Below are 20,338 nucleotides of genomic sequence, written 5' to 3' on the forward strand. Positions count from 1 at the left end.
TAACCATATTTCACTGGTAATGGTAACCCAGGGAGGCGGGAGCCCAGGGGCTTACCGTGTACTTGGCCATAGACATGGGACTAGGGTGATTTATGGTCAAAATATTTATCAAACTGAATTGTGAAAACAGAAATTATGCACTTACCATGATTATATGGATGAAGGTCTAACGTGTGGCAGTATCCTGACATCGAGGCACAGACTGGAACCTCAAAAAACGAAAAGTTCTCTCCTACCCCAGTCTCGATCGGCCAAAGTTAGGTGGAAATTTGTAGGTCTGCAAAGTGTAATTTTTTTAATAAAAATCTAAGAAGATTTAGAGTCTGAACCTTCAAAAGTTGAGTATTACCAATACTTTATTAGACTTTTAGAGTTGTCTGATATAGTTACAAGGGAAGGGGTTAAACGATCAAACTAAATTTTAAATTCAAACTTAAACTTTATGATTACTTCAGTTTCTGTGTTTTGACCTGCTGGAGTCACTGGACACAAAGCAAACTGTTACAGAAGTTACATATAGCCAAGTCTTTGTGAAGATATAGACTGACCATAATGACAGACTGGGTTCATTGCAACACGTGCTTCAGACAACCAGGGAGTGGCCCAAAGTTTGCCCTTACAAACTGTGGTCATATCTACTGTGGCGACTGCTTGGAAGCAAGTGAGTGGGGTTTTTTTTATAGCATGGGGCATTTTCTCAACATTTTGTTTTTGCAAGTTAGAAATGAAATATAATTTGACAGGCATAAAACAGACACATTTTGGTTGATGGTGTTATCTTCAGTAGATGTGGAGTCACTGTTCACAAATGATCCATAAATGACAAAAAAATTGTCTGATTCCACTAAGTGTACTTTGCATCTCGTAAGTAAATATGGGTTAATAAAATTTCTATTTTGTTATATTTTGCTTTACTTAGTTTATAGTTTTGGAGTTTTTTCTATGGGGGGGGGGGGACAACATCAGCATCTAAATTTTGTGTCTTTTTTTAAAAGAAACTGTTGGGAATAATGCTAAACATTAGACCAGGGGCCCATTTCATAATGAGTTGCAACTGGTGTATCTTTGCCATTATGGCAACTACCATGGTAACCTGATTTTGATTTGCTGCCGAGCCCTGTTGCCATGGTAGATGGCTATAATGGCAAAGTTACAACAGTGGTAACTCTTTATAAAATGGGCCCCTGAAGGTAATTCTGAAAGCTGCTTGAAAGTTGTATAAAACTGGTGACCCTTTCTCGTGGTTAATGATATACCCCCAACTTTTCCATGTTTTCACGTAATGGAAGTGAATTTATTAAAACCCCTCAAAATCAAAACTTCCATTCCATTGCTTGATTGTTTACAATAAGAATTTTTAATCTACAAAAATCTGACAGCAACTTTAGCTGACTGCGTAAAGTTGTGCAAAAGATATCTTCAGCTTCATGAAACTTCTCTCAGATTGATATAAACATCTTTAAATGTATCAGAGATGCACATTTATTTCAAATACTCACTTTCCTTGTCTAGTACAGGGTATATTCTATTTTTTTCACAAGGGAATGTAAATCGTCTTAGATAAACTTTAAAATCCCTTCAATAAGATAGGATTTATAGGAGTTTGTGCAGATGGATTTGATGAATATATTGTGTTATTGAATCCCTTTTATTTTTTGTTTTGATTTTACTTTACTTCAAAGGTACAAAAGACAAATGCAAAATGTGTGGAAATCCATGTACATCAATTACGCTCTCAGCAAAGGTAATTGTTACGTTATTAGACAATTCAATGAAAGGTGTTCTCCCAAATAATGACTATACTTTGCCATTGATTTACTTTGAATTTCATTGATAGTATGTAGTATATTCACTGTACTGATGAACTGTTTGTTACTTCTGAAGATGATAATCAATTATTTATTTGTTGTCTCTTCCAAACTATACATAGAACTAAAGTTGGATGCTGTTTGTTGCTTTATGGTTTTAAAAAATTGAATGTTATAGGAAAGCTGTTTGATGATATTGTTGAGATTTGCTTTATTATATACACAAATGTTCACCTTGAATTTTAAATCTGCTATACTTATAGACAGTCACTTAGATTATATTTTATTTTGATTTTTTTCTCTCCATAAGTCCATTGCAGTTAATGCTTTCCTTTAAAAATGAAAAAAAAAGAAGAATCGTTATAACTGTTTGTTTGTGAGAAAGAAGTTTTTGTATGTCCTGTAGCATTTATTCTTTATATAGGCATGTTGATTATTCATTTATTATTTAATATGAAAACAGCTGTCCAATATCAACATGTATGATTTTGAGAAAATGTTTGGAATTCAAGAAGACAAATACTGAACCTTCATATTTTGCTTTTAAGATATGGCCATTGCTACAAATTTGGTATCAAACCCCCTGATTGTGTGGAATATAAAGCATTCTTGACATGTGGAATTAAGGTTTGAGTATTAAAAATGATAAATTAACTGTCTTCTTTCGAGAGTGGAGGTTTAATATTATAATACTGTAGATAAATTTCCCATTAGTGCTTTCTTCATATGTACATACAGCTACAATGCTTTGATAACACTTTGTACCCATTTGTGTGACTCTCACCGCTGCTATAATTGTATAATTAATTTTTGTGAATTGTGTGATATTTTTTTCAATAAAGCCTTGAAAAAAGGCTGAGACATATATACATATGTTGACCTCTTGATTCTACAGATGAAACCTGATGTTGAGATATACTTCACTGATCCTGCAGAGATATTGAAGAAACATCAGAAGCAGCTTATAATGGTAAATATACCCCCGGCGGGGCACTCAAACAAAAAAGTGGTGGGGGTGTGCCGCGGGCGAGACAAAAAACGGGGGCCTTGGAGCGGGCTTATTGTAAAAAGGAGGGTCCTCGGAACGGGCTTCGGAACGACAAATGTTTGTGAAAACGGGGGTCCTTGGAACGGATCGCCAGCGTGTGAGCGCGTATGCATCCCTACGGAACGGTCATGCGTGCATGATGCAGCTAGCGCGGCCTCCGCCGGGGAGCTCTGCGGCCGCTTTTCACCAAAATTGCAGCTCATTCAACGCGATCGGAGCGGCGTAACGAAAAATATGCGAAGCTTTGGAGTGGATTTCTCTCTTCTTTTTTCTTGATAAGAAGAAAATACCATGCCTTGGAGCGGCTTTCTTTGTTCTTTTTCTCAACAAGGCAAAAATGCTATGCCTTGGAACGGAAATTTGAGTGTAAAAATGGGGGTCCCCTCCGCGGCACATCCCCACTATGCATTATATACTGAGTGCCCCCCCCCCCCCCCCCCCCCGGATATACCCTGACAAGTCAGTAATCCAAACTTTCTATTAATGAGTTGAGATTAGAGCTCCTTTTTATTTTTGGTATTAAAAGTACTTGTCAATCTTTCAGTTCATTGGTATATGAATGCATATGTGACTGGCCATCTTAAAACCGAAAATTAATTGCTAGGAAACTGATCTTCTCTGGAAAATAGCCAAAAATAATAATCTTGTCTTGAAAAGAGTAAAAATGATAAATTTAGCTTAATAAATTTGAGAAAGTAATTCCTCTCTGTCATACTGTCAGAATATGAGCGTGGAGTGCACATTTCATGCTTGTGTTAACCCCAGACTTCAAACCTTGTTTTCTCCTTATTTTTTGATGTTCTCACCAAATATTTAAACAAGTACATATGTGGGATATTGTTGATCAATTTTGATAAGTAATGTTTAATTTTAAAGCTTAGGATGAATGAAAATCTCAAAGATTCATTTTGACAATTTATTGTTTGATTAGGGGTGGCTGGTCACATATGTCCTTAAGCTGTTATGGTGTGGATGTAATGAAGTGAACATGTTTTAGTGGAAATTTTGGTGAAACGATTTTACAAAAATTATTAATTTCGATAAGGTGCCAAATGTGTGTAATAAAAAATATCTGTATATATTTTTTTCATAAAAAACACTTGTATATAAATAATATATGGCTACATTTGTAAGATAAGTGTTGAAAAGATCCAGTACTACTGAGAGAGGGTGCTAGATATCTAAATGTTACAATTAATTTTTATTTTTTGCAAATAAAGAGCTGCTGAAAAGAGATCAATCATCACCATCCTTTTGTTAGATATATTAGAAATATTTAAGAGAACACCTGGACACACACCGTTCCATGCAGGCCTTGCAGGTGACTTATGGGTGATTGCCCGTGACTGACCCACAAAAATTTTTCTGAGCATGTTGACAAATTTTCTGCGTGTGAGATGCGTGCAAGATACTGTCAATGCTGGGCAACCTGCAAAAATAGTTACCCTCAAGTCACACGTAAAGGCTTGAACTGAACGATGTGACAGGACCATTATGATATTATTAGTGATATTCACATAACTGATCTAGTCATCCTTTACGAGATCTTTACACAGACTTTAAGCTGAGTTTAAGGTCAGTGTCGAAAGGCCTTTAAAACAATGCATCCAGAGCCCTGTGAATTAAAGTCTAGTGATTGATAGTAGGACTGAGTTTGCCATTTAATTCTATAATGCTGAGGTCTATTTTACTGGGCCAAGCACTGTTTAAAGAAACGGTAAGAAGGTATCTTTAGCCGTTACTGTGTTCCGTTTCATGAAGACTCGTTATAACAAGTACAACATTTCTATAACAAATTTACCATTAGCCAATCAAATGAAAGGATTGTTGTGGCTTTAAACTGTGATTGCAAATTTGTTATTGTAACAAGTCTTATGAAACAGACTCCAGATATGCTTCAGCTTCATTGTAAGTGAAAACCACATTGACTGGTGCATTTTTATATCATGGGTGTAACAACAAGGGCGGGGGTGGGGGTGCACATGCACCTTCCCGCTGAGGCAGAGAAGTTCCGCCACTGGCAAACAAGAGAGAATTTGTACCCCTGCTTCTCCAATCAACAGCTGATTTTCCAAACTTTAGTTCCACCTCCCCAAGATGTGCAACTCCATACCACTTTAGTTCCACCTGCGCTCCCCAAGATGTGCACCTCCCCATGCTCAAACCAGCCTACGCCCTTGAACAATCCATACATAATCACTGTTATTGGGCTCAAATAGTATGATTCTTTTTACACTTAAGTTGAAAAAAAAATACTGGAAAGATGAAGCAAACATATGTATATGATGTTTTTCATGCCGTAAAATAATGATTGATTGATTGATAAATTAAATAGGTATAATGTTCTCTTTCTGAATAATTTGCTCTACAATCCCGTAACAAAAAGTATTCACCACTTAGTATTCAAACCAAAGAACATTCTAATAAAATGACACATAGCACACCAAATTCATGTTTTATGATAAGATGTCATTTTTATGGAAAAGAATAGTTAAGCAATGTAGAATGAACTTGTTTAAACTGGTTCCCCTTCTGATTTAAGGATACTTTTTTCTGATTATTGGATTACTGAATTTAAATTTATCTTATATCATTTTGAATATATTTATAAAGGTATTGGATTTTCAGAAGAACCACCGACAGAGGCTAACAAGTAACAGGAGAGAAGTAGTAAGCAATTCAGAATATTCATATTTATATCTGCTAATTTTATGTGACAATTGTCTGTGGATCAACTTGTAATTTGATTCCCTTGAAGATCTTTATAAATGGATGACTGCATGATTGACTGTGTATCATTCAGATCATCATAACAAACACCATCACGTTTCAATTGTTTTGTTGTCTGGAATGATCATCGTACGATGAGTGTTTATTGTTGACATACGGTGTCTTTCTATTGCAAAGGTTGGATGAGTTTATAAGTCTGCTTTATTGACAAATGAATTCCACAGGTATCCAGGCATATTTCAATCCTTGAGTCTGCCAAGGAGAGGATGAAAGAAATGGACTGGTAAGCTATGCTTGTTCTAGTCTTCAGTGTTCACACCTTGGATTTCTTCAACTTGATATCAATGCAAAATATCATTCATTCATAGTTGAAGCCCTTTGGATGAAAAGCTTAAATCTAATTATCAAAAACTGAAAGCAAAAATAGTTTGGAAAGCTGATGTAGGATTGGCTCAAAACCTACCTGTTTAATAGATGATTCACAGTTATGGGTTGGTAAATTGGAGGTGCACACCAGATTTCATTTTTGATTATTAGTATAGTTTCATTAGCTGTGTCATTCTCCCCTGCCACATTTTTCTTTTCTTTCTTTTCTTTTAATCCCAAGTACAAACCATAACCTGAACACAGTGCGTTAAGAAACACCAGTAGTGCCTTATAAATGTTATGTATTATTAGTACATGTATTATTGATGACATGGCAGATGTGTATCTTGGGTTACATTAAATAGCACAAATGGGCTCAAAAAACAAAGAGTAAAGGGGAGAGAGGGGAGAAGAGGAAGAGATGAAGAGAAAGTGAGGGAGAAAGAAAGAAAACAAGAAAAAGAGGAGTGTTGATAGAACATCACAGAGGTAGAATAATGAGTAGGCAACTTAAATTTTAAAATTTAAGACTGAAGTAATATAGGGCCTTGATTATTTTCTTCAAATCATGATGTACTCAAGTAAATCTGTTTCAGTGAGATAAACCGTTTGAGGGAAGAAAACAGGAAACTAAGAAGTCTAGTGTCTGGTTCACCTGGTCCTAATGCACCTCTCAAATGTTCACAAAGGTAAGAGAAATGGAAAAACTATTGTGAAAGAACCCCAGTATTGAATGCTAACAATACCTTGTAAATGTATTGCTCATTCACAATATTCCTTTTAAAAGTTTTATTCAAAATTACATTTTTGCACCCTCCTGTATATAAAAAACAATTTTCAGAGTGAAAAGAATAATTTCCCTTTCTTATTACTATCAGTGACAACTTAATTTCAGTAGAATTTTAATGAAAGGAAAATTTCAACATGTTTTTTAGATCAATGTGACTTTCTTTCTGAATGCCATATGTTGAAAGTTGGCATTAGATACTTGCAAAGTATGAAAAATTGAGATGTTAATCAATTTTCAACAGACAAATAAACCACTCCTTCCCGAGTCACAAGCTTTTATGACATTCAATCTGTGTCGTCTCAGATCAGTCAGATTTAAAATGTATATTTTGTTGTAATTAGTTTATATATGTATTGACCCTGGCCCAATCTCAGGGACATGCTTGGCTTTTTTTCATTCGAGAATCATAGCAAGTGGTTGTTCAAAATATCAAAATGTTCATTCAGATTTTACTGAGCCCTTCTTGAACAATTGCTTGTTATCTGTAAAAATGTAGATGCATATAAGCCTTATGAATTTCCCCCCTAAATGATAATATTCAAATTGGAACTTGCTCTGGTTGGATTTATGCCTGTAACTTACTTCAGTATCTGTAAGGTCAAAGGTTTCCCTTTTTCATATTGTTTTACTCAGATGCCTGGTTAACATTGACCGATTACAGAGTGAATTGAATTTGTTTTGATTTTGCTTTGAATTAATGTTTGAAGTCCATTCCCTTTGTTTTGTTTTGATTCAGACAATTAACACCGGGTAGAGGGATGAATAGTTCTCCTGCTTCCTCAATGAGCAGCATGGGCAGAATGGGTAAGATTGAAAAAAATAAAAAAAATTGGTAATTCGCCATTTGGTCTACACCCACTTAGGTTACATGATTGGGTCTCATCCCACATGGTCCATTCCTTCTTCGACAACCAGTTTGTCTACTAACCATATGGTCTAATAGCCCATTCATCATTTTGTGTAATTTTCAGTTGGGCTACAACCATTTCATCAAATTCCACTTGGTCTAATGCCTTTCACTCTAAATGATTAGATGAAAAGTGCAAAGAATTGAGTAGCCAGAGTGGAAATTTGACCATCATTGACAATTTTTCCTTCATGAATATCAACTCAAGCAAACCAAACACATAGGAGACCAAGTGGGTTTTGCCATGGTGGTGTTTAAGGATCTGCAAAAGTAGCCCGTCTTCTGGTATACCTCGGTGATAAAAATCAAGAATTGACACTGATCACTCTATACACATTCAAATATGAATTAATGACCACCAATTTTTCTGCTCATAGACTGTAAATATGAATGCAATAAATCAAACATGTCATCTGTCATTGTTAATTTAAAAATTAATTGAAATTGTTAATTTAAAACACAAATGTCATATGGCCTTGTACAGAATGTATACATACTCTAACATTTGTAATATAGACATGTGCTTGTAGCTATCTAATGTAGATATTGAACTATTATGTAATATTCATGAATCATGTATTGTTGTCCATATATTAGTGTATTGGAATATTCTGATGTAAGTTAAGGCATGGAGGAAGAATATTCATTAACTTACAGAAAAATGATGATTTTATTTCGATTTTGGCTATTTACACACAGTTTAAAGTAGTCAAATGTTAGCTTTTGTTTTGTTTTGTTTACAATTGGTACGTCTAGCTCACAAGACACCATCACCTTCTCAGGGTAGAGGTAGTTCACCATTCCAGAAGCGACCATATCCTACAACGTGAGAATGATTGCCTCCCCCAAGTTTGTTTGTCTTTCTCCCCTTGTCTATCTCACTCTCTTTTGCTATCTCTTTATATCTCTTTTCTCTCTGAGTCTGTATGCTTGTGTTTTTTTTAATCTGTGCCAAAGGACCTAGCTTTAGAATAGCTGTTTCAAGCTTTACACACTTTAATATTCAAAATTGCTTCTACTAGTGCTAGTTCTTGAAAAGCATGATACAAAATTATTGTATTGCATTCACTTTATCGTGTTTTTCTGAGCTTGCATGTTTATCTTTTTCAGTCTAGTGCACTGAACACAAATATATTGTAAATCTATCATGCTCTGATTGGTAAAGTGCTTTAAAATCTGCTTCACAAGTATAATAGAATTCATTGACAGCCGCAATTCATCTCATAAGACTTACAGTCATTCACAAGCAACAATATATTCATGGAAACTTTGATTTTGAAACTGGGCCTGAGGGGGCTGTTTCACAGAGTAAAGTAAGTCATGCTTTATAAGTGCCTATTGAGACATGGTTTTAAAGATGTACGGTAATTTCAATTTATATGCAGTAGCACAATTCACCTGAGCATGATCGTACCAAGAGAGGTGATACATTTAATACATATACAACATTAGAAATTCATGCAATTTGACTTGTAAAAACAGCCCTGAAGATGATTGAACATGGAATGATGAGCATATTAAAAACAGATGGAACTTAAACAGTACATGTATGTCATAGTTCATCTCGGGTAAAACAAAAAATATTGACATTCGTATTTATGGATTGTAATAAAAATGACTATTATTCCATACCTTATCAAGGTCTAGGGTAGTTTACCTATATGTATACTTTTGAATTGAAATGTTATGGAACATATAAACTTGATATGAATTTAGAAATTCCAGATGGTGTTGATCAGATGTACTTGAATGAATCATTGTGTAATTTTCAAAATATGAAATGAATATGAGAATGTGCAGTCTAGTTATTATTTCAGAGCTTATTTTTTCATCTTTAGACCAACAGCCATGGATGTAAGTAAAGGATCAATTCAGGTAAATACAATCTTCCTTTCTCTCTTCCACTCTCTCCATTTCACTCCATCTTTCTTTCTATTTGCTCTTTATCTCTCACTTCTGTCCATCTCTTTTTCTTTTAATACTTTCTGTTTCAGACATGTTATTCCTAAAGTGATATAAAAACTGGACACACTTATTTTGGAACTTTTTTATCACTTTAAAACAATTTGATTTGAAGTTGGAAAATGAAATTGTTATACTTCATGAAGCATACTATAGATCAAACAAAATTCTTTGTAATAATAGTTTTTATTTGAAATAATTTTTGTAGCTATCCATATGCTAGTGGTTGCACAAGTTTCTTTGCTAAACCATTTGTGGGATTTAAATGAAATGTTATATTCACTGCGTTGGTTTTTTGTTCTTTTTAAGAGTCCGCAAGTTGTGACCCCAGGCCCAGCAAGGTATTGCATACGAACCCCACCCTCAGGAGGCAGAATGGGTGAGTTCTTGTAGCAGCATAAAATTCTCTTTCTAATTTCCAATTTTTTATACTAAAAAAGCTCATTTCGCTCTGTTATTTCAATGTTACAGCCTGAGCACATTAAAGGTATTTTATTGTTGAGGTGCACATATCAAAGTACAATTGACTACATTTTCTCCCTTCATATTTTCTTGATTTACTTTGCCTTCATTGGATAAAGTGATATAGGCATCTCGTAATATGCTCAATGAATGCATTAGCTCGTCAAGAAAACAATCATAGTGAATGTGATACATCCCCGTTCTATGTACTACATTGGAAAAATCTCGATCTTATCACTGATTAAGATTGACAGTGAAATGAGTGAATGGATATATATAAGGTGATCCCTGTCATTTGTGGAAGTGCCGTTGTGTAGCGGTTCTGACTCTCGCCTTGTAATCAGAGGGTCATTTGTTCGAATCCCACCATGGTCTAGCGTCCTTTGGCAAGGCGTCATGTCACAATTTGCCACTCTCCACCCAGGTGTTAAATGGGTACCCGGTAGGATGCGAAAGCCTATGTAGTATGCCTAGCAATTGAGTCTTGGAACTCTTGTTGGAATGCTCCCCAGGGAGTGGAGAAGGTGCATACATTGTATGCGGGCATGCAAAGATCCGATGACCGGGGAAAATAAAATATCTGTTAGCGCTTAGAGACGTCGTTCTGATGTCTTAAGCGCTAAATAAATGCGGAATATTATTATTATTATTATTTGATATACCATTCCTATCTAAAAACTATGACTGGTAAATAAAATTAGTCAATCCTACATGCACCATTCATTGGGAATTTTTTCTGTCAGCTCAAATAAATGACTGGTCATGTGATGGTTTCAGCCAATCATATGATTGGGACCTGTATCCCCATGATCATGTTTTGGATCTGTCTCGTTTTTTTGCAGGTACTATAACACCTACATCCTGTGGAAGTATGATGCCGTCCAAGATAAATACTCCAGGGTACGCAATGAAATATCCCTCCCATCTTTTGTATTGTTTTTTTATGTGTTGTGTTATCCTATTGACTTGTTTTTCTGTTTTATTTTCTTGCCTCATTATGTATATTGTATGTATATTCTATGATAAAAAGTCATGACTTACCCATAACTGCATTTAGATGCAAAATTTCCAATTTGAAAATTGCCATAGATTGCAGATTGAAAATCATTGATATAGAATGTAGATTGAAAATTGATATAGAATGTAAATTGAGAATATTGATATTTTCATGACATCTTAGTTTGTATCAAACTTTTCTGATTTCTTTTGTGTCCAATATTGATGGGAGATTTCCTCTCCTCTTGAATGCCTCTATGTTATCTCTCTTCATTACCATTCATATGGGTTTTTAGTAAAGCTTAGTTCACTGAGGTTTGATTGTTATCGTCTATTTCATTTCTTGTGTAACCTGATATAATTTCTGTATTTTCATTCCAGCACACCTGGTTTATCTCCTATTAGTAACAGTCCTACTGCATACCATCAAAGGTAATTCCAAGTTTCTTATCAATTCAACAACAAAAAGTAGAAATTTCATTATCCAAATTAGGTAATATTCCAAATTACAGTTTTCAGACAAAAAGATTTATGTACTTCCTAAAATATAATGATATTTAATTCCTTTTTTTTCTCTCTGTATAGGGGTGTTTATGGGACACAGGAGAGGAAAAGTAAGTACCATTTTCTATTTTTCCTAAAAAGAGATGTTTGATACTTACTTGAAGCATATAAAATCACAAATGTAAACTATAACTTAGTAATTTCTTGTCACTTGTGTCTTATTTCTTCTTTTTTTATACCTCACTAGTGCTTTCTTGAACATGATTGAAATTCAAATCAAGTTAGATCAGGGTGCAATTCATCAATATTTGCAATCTTGATTACTTTCCTCAGATTTTATTGCCCAAAAGGCACACAGGTGCCTCACTGTCGCTATGGTAACGGATAATCAAAACTTATCAGTGCTGAAAAGTGAAATTTTTCATGAACATTAACATTAACCCCCAACTGGTGCATTACAATGCCTCCTACTGTATATCTTCATGGTCACATTGCACTGGCATAATTTTCATCATAAATTTAATTTGTGCAAATTGTTTATTGACAACTTTAATTTACTAATGCTTGTTTTATCTGACCTCAACTTGAGAATGTCATTATTAGAGATATTTTGTTTTTATTTCAGATACACCAGGGGCTGGAGGTGATCATGCAATGGGTAGAAAACAAATTCAGGTTAATTATGTCTTCCTTTAATCATTCCCTTTCTCACTGATAAATTTGAATGACAATGATAATATCAACAAAACATAGTATTGCACATTTGTGATGTGCCAATACCTGTAACCACCAGTGATGTCCCTATATTGTGATATTTTTGTTTTCCCAAGATCTGATATCACAATTTTGTTTTTAATACAAAAATCAATTATTGTAACTGAAACAAATTATTCTAAAATTACTCCTAGACAAGTAATGGTGATATACAGTATGCTGGTTTTACAAACAGTTATGTAGTGAAGCAATCTTCTAAAAGCCCTGAAGGGGCTGTATTATGTATTTGTTGAACTGAATTCATGTGATTATATTACAAACGTTTTAGAAATCATTATCATAGAGAAATAGTTTGATGAATTATCCTTGTATTTCTGAAGCCTAAGTACATTAGATGTAAATAAATTGAATTATCCAGATCCATCAATCCAAACAGTTAATTTCAAAATAACTCGAAAGCAGTTATCATTTTTTTTCTTGGAAGCAATTGAAACAGCTCCAAACCACAAGTATTCTGCTCCATTCAACTTTGAAAAAATATTTATATCTAATGGTCCATTACACCATGGATGAGCATGAATTAGTTTGTCTACTTTGTTTAATTTCTGAATTAGCCTTTTTCCTTACAATTCTAGGATAAATGAGAGACTTTGAGGGAAATATAACCTACATTGCCCAAATTAGATCGTATTGCCCTAGGCATACTTCCTGGGATTACAATAGACGATCACATTGTTGCTCTCATCTGTAAATATCACTTTCTGGTTTTGTGGGGTTTTTTTGTATTCTTGACACCACTGCAGTTGAACTACACTCCCCATCGGAGCCATCCAGTGTTGTAAGTATACAGCATCTGTAGTGTGATTGTTTGCATGATTGAATGCATGCTGGGTCTTACTTTTATTGCTAAAATACTTGTACCAATTAATTTCAATGGATTCCTGAAAAATGCACCAATGAATTTCCTTTTTTTTAATATTTATTTACTTGAGCTGCCAACGTTTCTATGCACCTTAAAGATGAAATTCACAGAATTATTGACTATCGATACAATACAGTTCAATAGAAATAATCACATGGAAAATTTGGACATCATTAGATAAACTTTGAAATTGTTTTTCAAGGCTGAAAAACACAAAATTTTTGGTAATTCTGAACAAAGATTCATTCATCCAAGGTGTATTAATATGATTATTACTGAAGAAGACTTGTTCCTGTATGGCAAAAAATATATATAAGCCAATTGGAGCCTAGAGTAAATGCTCATCATTAAAATACCTGGGCAGTATCAGCTACCTATGGCATGGTAGAGGTTAACAACATCTGGAAAATGTTGATCATTATTTAGAATTACAGAATTACCGATAGTGCAGAACTTTAACACTTTAAGCAGGGTGCTACATAAGCACTTGCCCTATTGCCCGGGGCAAGTAAAAGTTATAGTCGGGCAAGTGTTTTGAAGTAAAGATCAAAACTACTTGCCCAAATCGGGCAAGCAAAAATTCACAAGGTACATGTACATCAGTTCATGTCAAAAGCAAAAGCTTTTTTTTCGCGCAAGTGAAATAGATTTCAGGCAAGTGTATTCCAACTATTTGAAAATTTACTTGCCCAACAGGGCAAGTTCATCTGAAAAGTTATGTAGTACCCTGCTTTACAGGACACTATACATCACAAATTTGAAATCTTTTTCCCCTTTCCTCTCAAATTGGGATTACACATATTCTATATTGAGATCCATGACTTGTTTTGCAATCTTAATCTCAAGCTAGCCTTAAAGGACAACTCCACCCCAACAAAAAGTTCATTTGAATAAAAAGGGAAAAATCTAACAAGAATAACACTGAAAATTTCATCAAAATCAGATGTAAAATAAGAAAGTTATGACATTTTAAAATTTCGCTTAATTTCACAAAACAGTTATATGCACATCCTGGTCTGTATGCAAATGAGGAGACTGATGACATCATCCACTCACTTTTTCTTTTGTATTTTATTACATGAAATATGAAATGTTTTGAAATTTTCTCCTCTTTATCAAGTGAAATACCGATTAATCCCTCCATGAACATATGGAATTGGCATTTTTTAATACTTCATGGTTCAGTCTAGTTGGTCTTTATTGTCAAATCGGTAAAAAATGAAATATTGTATATTTCAAACAATAGAAAACAAAATAGTGAGTGAGGGACATCATCGACTGTCTCATTTGCATGTCACTGATATGTGCATATCACTGTTTTGTGAAAATTAAGCGAAACTTTAAAATGTCATAACTTTCTTATTTCACATCCAATTTTGATGAAATTTTCAGCATTATGCTAGTTTGATTTTTCTCTATTCAAATCAACATTTTTCTGGGGTGGACTTGACCTTTAAGAGTAACATCCTTTATTTCCTCTTCTTCTTCTCTCTCTCTCTCTCTCTTTGCCTCTGTCTGTGTGTGTGTACTCCTAACTCTCTCTTGCCTCTATTACAAATATATTTCTCCCAAACTCTGTGTAGAGGGATGTCTGTATCCGCCAGCCAGCCTTAAACCATCCTACCGATCAAGAAATGACACTTGAAGTATTCTTTAGTAAGCTACCATGATCTGTCCAGAGGCAATCTTAAATCTATGCTTACATTCCCTACATTCATAGATAACAGCCCAATTCACATCACAGAACGTATTGCACACGTTTGCTTGTGTCAAACAGGAAGAACTATCAGCTCTAATGGGGTGTTGCAAGAGATTAACGATCAATTGCAAATTAAAAAAAAAAGGGTCACCAAATCAGTCGCAACGTATTTCAACTTTTCATTTAAAGGTATTGTTTAACTTTGTGAGCAGCCGATTTAAAAAATTCTCAAACCAAGATGAAACATGTGTACAAGTGCATGTATTAGAACTAATAAACCCTGAAAACAACCATTATTGAGAATGAAAAGCTAAAACTACAAGGCAAACCCCGATTTTGTAAATAGGCATCTTATAGACGCCTAAATAGTACACATAAGTGTATGGGATGAAATTAAGATGGTGTTTCCGGTCACTTTATATTTCAATTTTTGAAGCACTAAATAATTATTTTCGAACGCAATTTTTTCTGGGCTTCATTTTTGTAACATCACAGACAAAGGTGACAAGTGTGACCTTCTAGCTCAGATTTTTTAAAAGTCAAACCAATGTTAACCAATCACTTTGATTGCTGATCTGTTTCTTGCACTAAAAAAAATAAAACAAGAAATGTTAATTGATTTACAGCTATAGCTAAAAATTGATCAATTGTAAAATTTCAACAGAAATTGATCGCAAAGTATTTCTCGCGACACCCCTCTGATTACACGTTTCCATTACATAAAAGTTACTATTATGGTGACATTGCCGTTCCGTGGTAACTACCATGGCAACAGTGCTTAACAGCCAATCAAAGTTGGTTCCATGGAAGTGACCAATGAATGGAACAGGGCCCAAGAAGAGGTTATATCTCCAAGACATGTTTAAATGGATAACCTGGATTAAGTAGCCAAAGGTTTATATTCATTACCAATGTAAATGTTACATTACTCTGTTTCTGCACAATCTGCTCGGAAATAAACCATTAATGAATTTATTTCCAATGACCATTATCCATACATGTTTGGATGATAATAAACATTCTTTCAGGGATGCCAGTTTTCAGGCAAAAGCCTGAATTCAGGCTCTGGCAATGTATTTTCAGGCCATAGTTTTAGCATTTTGGTGTACAATATATTGTATTCAAGGTGATTTTCAGGCCCTCTGATCAATTCCAACTGGCATCCCTATTCTTCTTTGCAACTTCAAAGTATTTCAAAACTTAAGCGATTTTGACTTCTGTGCCAACACATATCCTTTTGGACAATGTGAAATTCCCAGAGTTGAAAAATGTGAGAATGTTAAGGTTTGGTATTTTTGTAATGCGTCGTGTACCCTAACATAAACAAAAAGCAACCAAAGACCAACGCAGTGCGGTTCTGGGAAGTGTTTTGTGAAGAATCTTGTCAATGATTTGGGTCAATCAGATGAAAGGATGTCAGTAGCTTATAACAAATTGACTATATATTCAATAAAAAAAAAATTGTTCTGGGGGCTGTTTCATAAAGCTGTTCGTAAGTTAAGAGCGACTTTAAGAACGACTGGTGATCCTTTCTTACGTGCTAAACCATCGCCAATGAACATTTTGGTGTACACCATTTAACACAAGAAAGGATCACCAGTCGTTCTTAAAGTCGCTCTTAACTTACGAACAGCTTTATGAAACACCCACCTGGTGTGGTAGAGTATGCTTTATCAAAGCTTTTATCTCTGCCAGTAAGCTGAGGTTGCTTTCATCATTGCGAGCAGAGTGTGCCTTTCAAATTGTTCAAAATAATAAGAAAGAAAAGTGTGAAGCTGGTATTCTGCATGTAATCATAAAGTGAATGGTTTAAATATCCAGAGTTATTTGCTTCTGTTTGCGCAAGGTTTTCTTCAATCCCATAATAAAAAGATGAAATGATCTGGTCCAATGGATAAGTATCTGTACTTTGAACCAAATGTTCCCCGGCAAGACATTAATCTACCTTTGGCACATGATAAATGGATACATGGCAGGAATTAATTCTATTAAATGCTTATTGCTTTTAAAGGCTGTGCTGGTAATAATATCCAAAGTATTTGTAAGTGCATAGAGACCTTATTCATATAGCGAATAGGCAGGAGTGCGATGGTGCGAGATTTCGCATGAGGTGAAAGAAAGATGCTCTATTCAACGAGGCGTTAGCCGAATTGAATAGAGCGTCTCTTTCACCGAATGCGAAATCTCGCACCATTGCACCAATAAGAATATTCACTATTTGTGTTGTACAACGCCTGAGAGTTTGGTGAAAATATGAAAATAAAATGTTTTCCCTGCCGTAATCTGTGAAAAAGGAGCAAAAATATTGAAAGCAAAAAGCAAAATCCCACAAGCGCACTTGACCTCGGGCAGCATTGCATATTTAGCCAGCAGGTGTATTTCACCTTCCTTTTCTGAGCGCAATGAGCTGAACCATATTGTGATGTCATCTCCTAAAGCTGTACATCCATAACGTTATGGATGGTACGTCTTGTGTGCAACGGTACGAATGTTTGACATTCAGTCTCCTATTTGCTCGGGTACAACAAGCTAAGTAGGTGTTGTACAATAATGTGATATGCACTTTACAAGAACAGATTATCATTGTTATTATCATTATTATGTAACAATAAAATTGTGTTTGTGACTGAAATCAGAGGTAATCTAAGATTGAAATTTGAATGTATTTTGAACTTGCTTTGTGATACTTCATTGTATTCCTGCTTTCTATTATGCTGCCATTAACCAACTATCACAATGTCATTCAGTAGTTACTCTAATCAGGAACCAGTTGCAGATAGATTTGCAATCAAATGCAACTTGAATTCAACCAATGAGAAGAAGCAGGCCAAGCTCATGTAATGTTTAAATTTTCAATGCATCAAGTGAACAATGTAACTTGTACTTTGTAGGTAAACAATGTCATCTAAAGATTTGCCAAAATAATTTTGACAAATCTGTAATACTTCAAAGATCATCAATATGAGAGAGGGTTTGACAATAAATCAATTATTGGTTGTACTGTAAGCAATGACAGTGTGTTAATCTCAAATGCCATATGGTTAGAATGATTTATTAAACTTGTTCATGTGTACAGTGTTTGACAGATACATCATGTGGCAATCAATTGCCATTGGTCCAACATTGGACACAGAGCATGTAAAGTTAAGTCCTTGGTTTTATATTTCCTTAAATTCTAATTCCCTGTTCTTTGGTTGTCTAAACATCATACTGTGTTTTCATTGACATGTACAAAGTATATGAAGAAGCAATATTAGAATTAGTCAAAATTACAGAGAAAAAACATGTTTCCAATGTAAGCACACATTGCAGTATAAAGATAGATTTTTCTTTTTTAACACATGGTAAACATTGGAAACAGGTTTGATTGTCAGATTTAGCTCTGATGCATGGTTTTGTTTCAATGGACTTTTTTGTTTTGCTTTTTGTGATTTTCACATTTGTCATAATTAAAATATTTTATCCTGAAGAAAATAAGTTTTGCTTGAAATTATGTAAAACAAGGGACTATACTGTTATGAATATACCTGAATTTAGTGAGGGATCATGTAGCTATGCATTCATGCAGGGCCCTGTTTTGTATAGCTGTAAAGTCACTTTGTCTTTACAACTGACTTCAGAAATGGTTTTGAATAAAATTACCAGTATTGCAATTGTAAAACAAAGATTTAATGGGAATTAACATAATTATCAATAACTTCACTTTATTTTACTCCAATTATGTTGTATGACCACATCACCCCAAAGTTTGTACAATCTATTGATAATCATAGTTCTTCTGTACAACTGTTAAAAGGATTTTTGTTTATAAATCCTGTTTGGTGTCATTAAATAGATTGAATTCAGTCTTAATGTGGTGCATCAACCTATACAAAATGTTATGATACCGCGCCCTCTTTTATTCTTTGACTAGGTAAAATTTACTGTGTACTTTTACACATGCATCAAATTAAAAACTCCATCAACCATTTTTATGAATTACCATGTTTTGAGCATGAAATTCATGAATGATGTTGAAATATTGCAATGTTTTTACATCATAAGAAATAAACTTATGGATTTTGTACAGTTATTATAAAATTGATTTTGTCCATTTTGTATTCATTATCATGTGGTACCTTATCAACAGTATTGATTTGTAACAAACAAAAAGCAGTCTCCAATTGGATAGGTGTTTTCAGTTTATTTTATAACCTGGGAATTCAGGTTGAAGCAAACAAAAACAAAATTCATTTACAATTTATACAGTTAATGCTTTTTTTTACAATATCTACACATAACTCTTCATAATATATAACTTTTGCTCAAATATTTGTCTTTTTTTACATCTTTTTACATTTGACACTTAAATCATACCTAACATATAACGTGAAAGATCACAATATAAACTCTCCCATCTCATATAATGATATGTGTTCTATATAAACTTCTCAAAAAAAAGTTTGAAAATCTGACTTTGATCGATAATCCCTCATCGTTTTAATGAATATTAATGTGTGGTTGATACCAATGAATAGATGATTTATTTCTCTTTAAAATGATATCCTACATGATATGTTTATGGTTCACATGGAGGTGCAGTGCCTTGAAATATGGGTCAAGGTCAAAAGTTGCAAAATGACACAATATTAAAGTCACTGTTCTTTTTTTCTGGGCGATGAGTGAGTTTCTCAGCGGTTTCTTTTGTTTTTGTACGCCTTAACATCAACATTAACATGGAATCAAACACGCTTCTTCACAAGCAAACACAACAAACAAACATGCATTGGTATTTCAAACCATGTTATCTCACAGAACAATCACTACATAAACCACAACAAAACATCAACAAGTGGAATGCCTCTGGCCGTCTCACCTGCATCACGCGGTTCAATATAGCAGCAGTGCTGACTTTGAATACTACTCTAACTCGCACAAGATGTTCAGTGATACATGGTTACTCTTATGTCCACTTTTTATGAACTAGACCAATAAACTTACAGAGATATGATGGTTATTCATCAAAAAACCCCAACATGGCCAAAGTTCATTGACCTTACATGACCTGTGACCTTGATCATGTGACCTGAAACTCGCACAGGATGTTCAGTGATACTTGATTACTCTTATGTACAAGTTTCATGAATCAGATCCATAAACTTTCAAAGTTATGATGGTAATTCAACAGATACACCCAATTCGGCCAAAGTTCATTGACCTTTGACCTTGGTCATGTGACCTGAAACGCGCACAAGATGTTCAGAGATACTTGATTACTATTATGTCCAAGTTTAATGAACTAGACCAATAAACTTTCAAAGTTATGATGGTAATTCAACAGATACCCCCAATTCGGCCAAAGTTCATTGACCCTAAATGACCTTTGACCTTAATCATGAGACCTGAAACTTGCACAAAATGTTCAGTGATGCTTGATTACTATTATGTCCA

The 20,338-nt window shown here is 34.4% G+C and overlaps 1 protein-coding gene across 1 annotated transcript; it reads left to right on the top strand.

Moving 5' to 3' along the window:
• Window positions 1-461: 461 nt before the first annotated feature.
• LOC121409503 (probable E3 SUMO-protein ligase RNF212) lies at window positions 462-15,078 on the top strand. The gene is made up of 16 exons (XM_041601422.1): window positions 462-661; window positions 1,683-1,744; window positions 2,704-2,778; window positions 5,470-5,526; window positions 5,811-5,869; window positions 6,549-6,641; window positions 7,479-7,546; window positions 8,406-8,475; window positions 9,488-9,524; window positions 9,921-9,990; window positions 10,916-10,973; window positions 11,451-11,501; window positions 11,655-11,683; window positions 12,199-12,248; window positions 13,091-13,125; window positions 14,793-15,078. Exons 1-16 carry the CDS (start codon window positions 553-555, stop codon window positions 14,821-14,823), a joined length of 954 nt encoding a protein of 317 aa, XP_041457356.1. The 5' UTR covers window positions 462-552; the 3' UTR covers window positions 14,824-15,078.
• The last annotated feature ends 5,260 nt before the right edge of the window (window positions 15,079-20,338 follow it).

The sequence above is a fragment of the Lytechinus variegatus genome, chromosome 2 (assembly GCF_018143015.1).
Source record: "Lytechinus variegatus isolate NC3 chromosome 2, Lvar_3.0, whole genome shotgun sequence".
NCBI lineage: Eukaryota > Metazoa > Echinodermata > Echinoidea > Temnopleuroida > Toxopneustidae > Lytechinus > Lytechinus variegatus.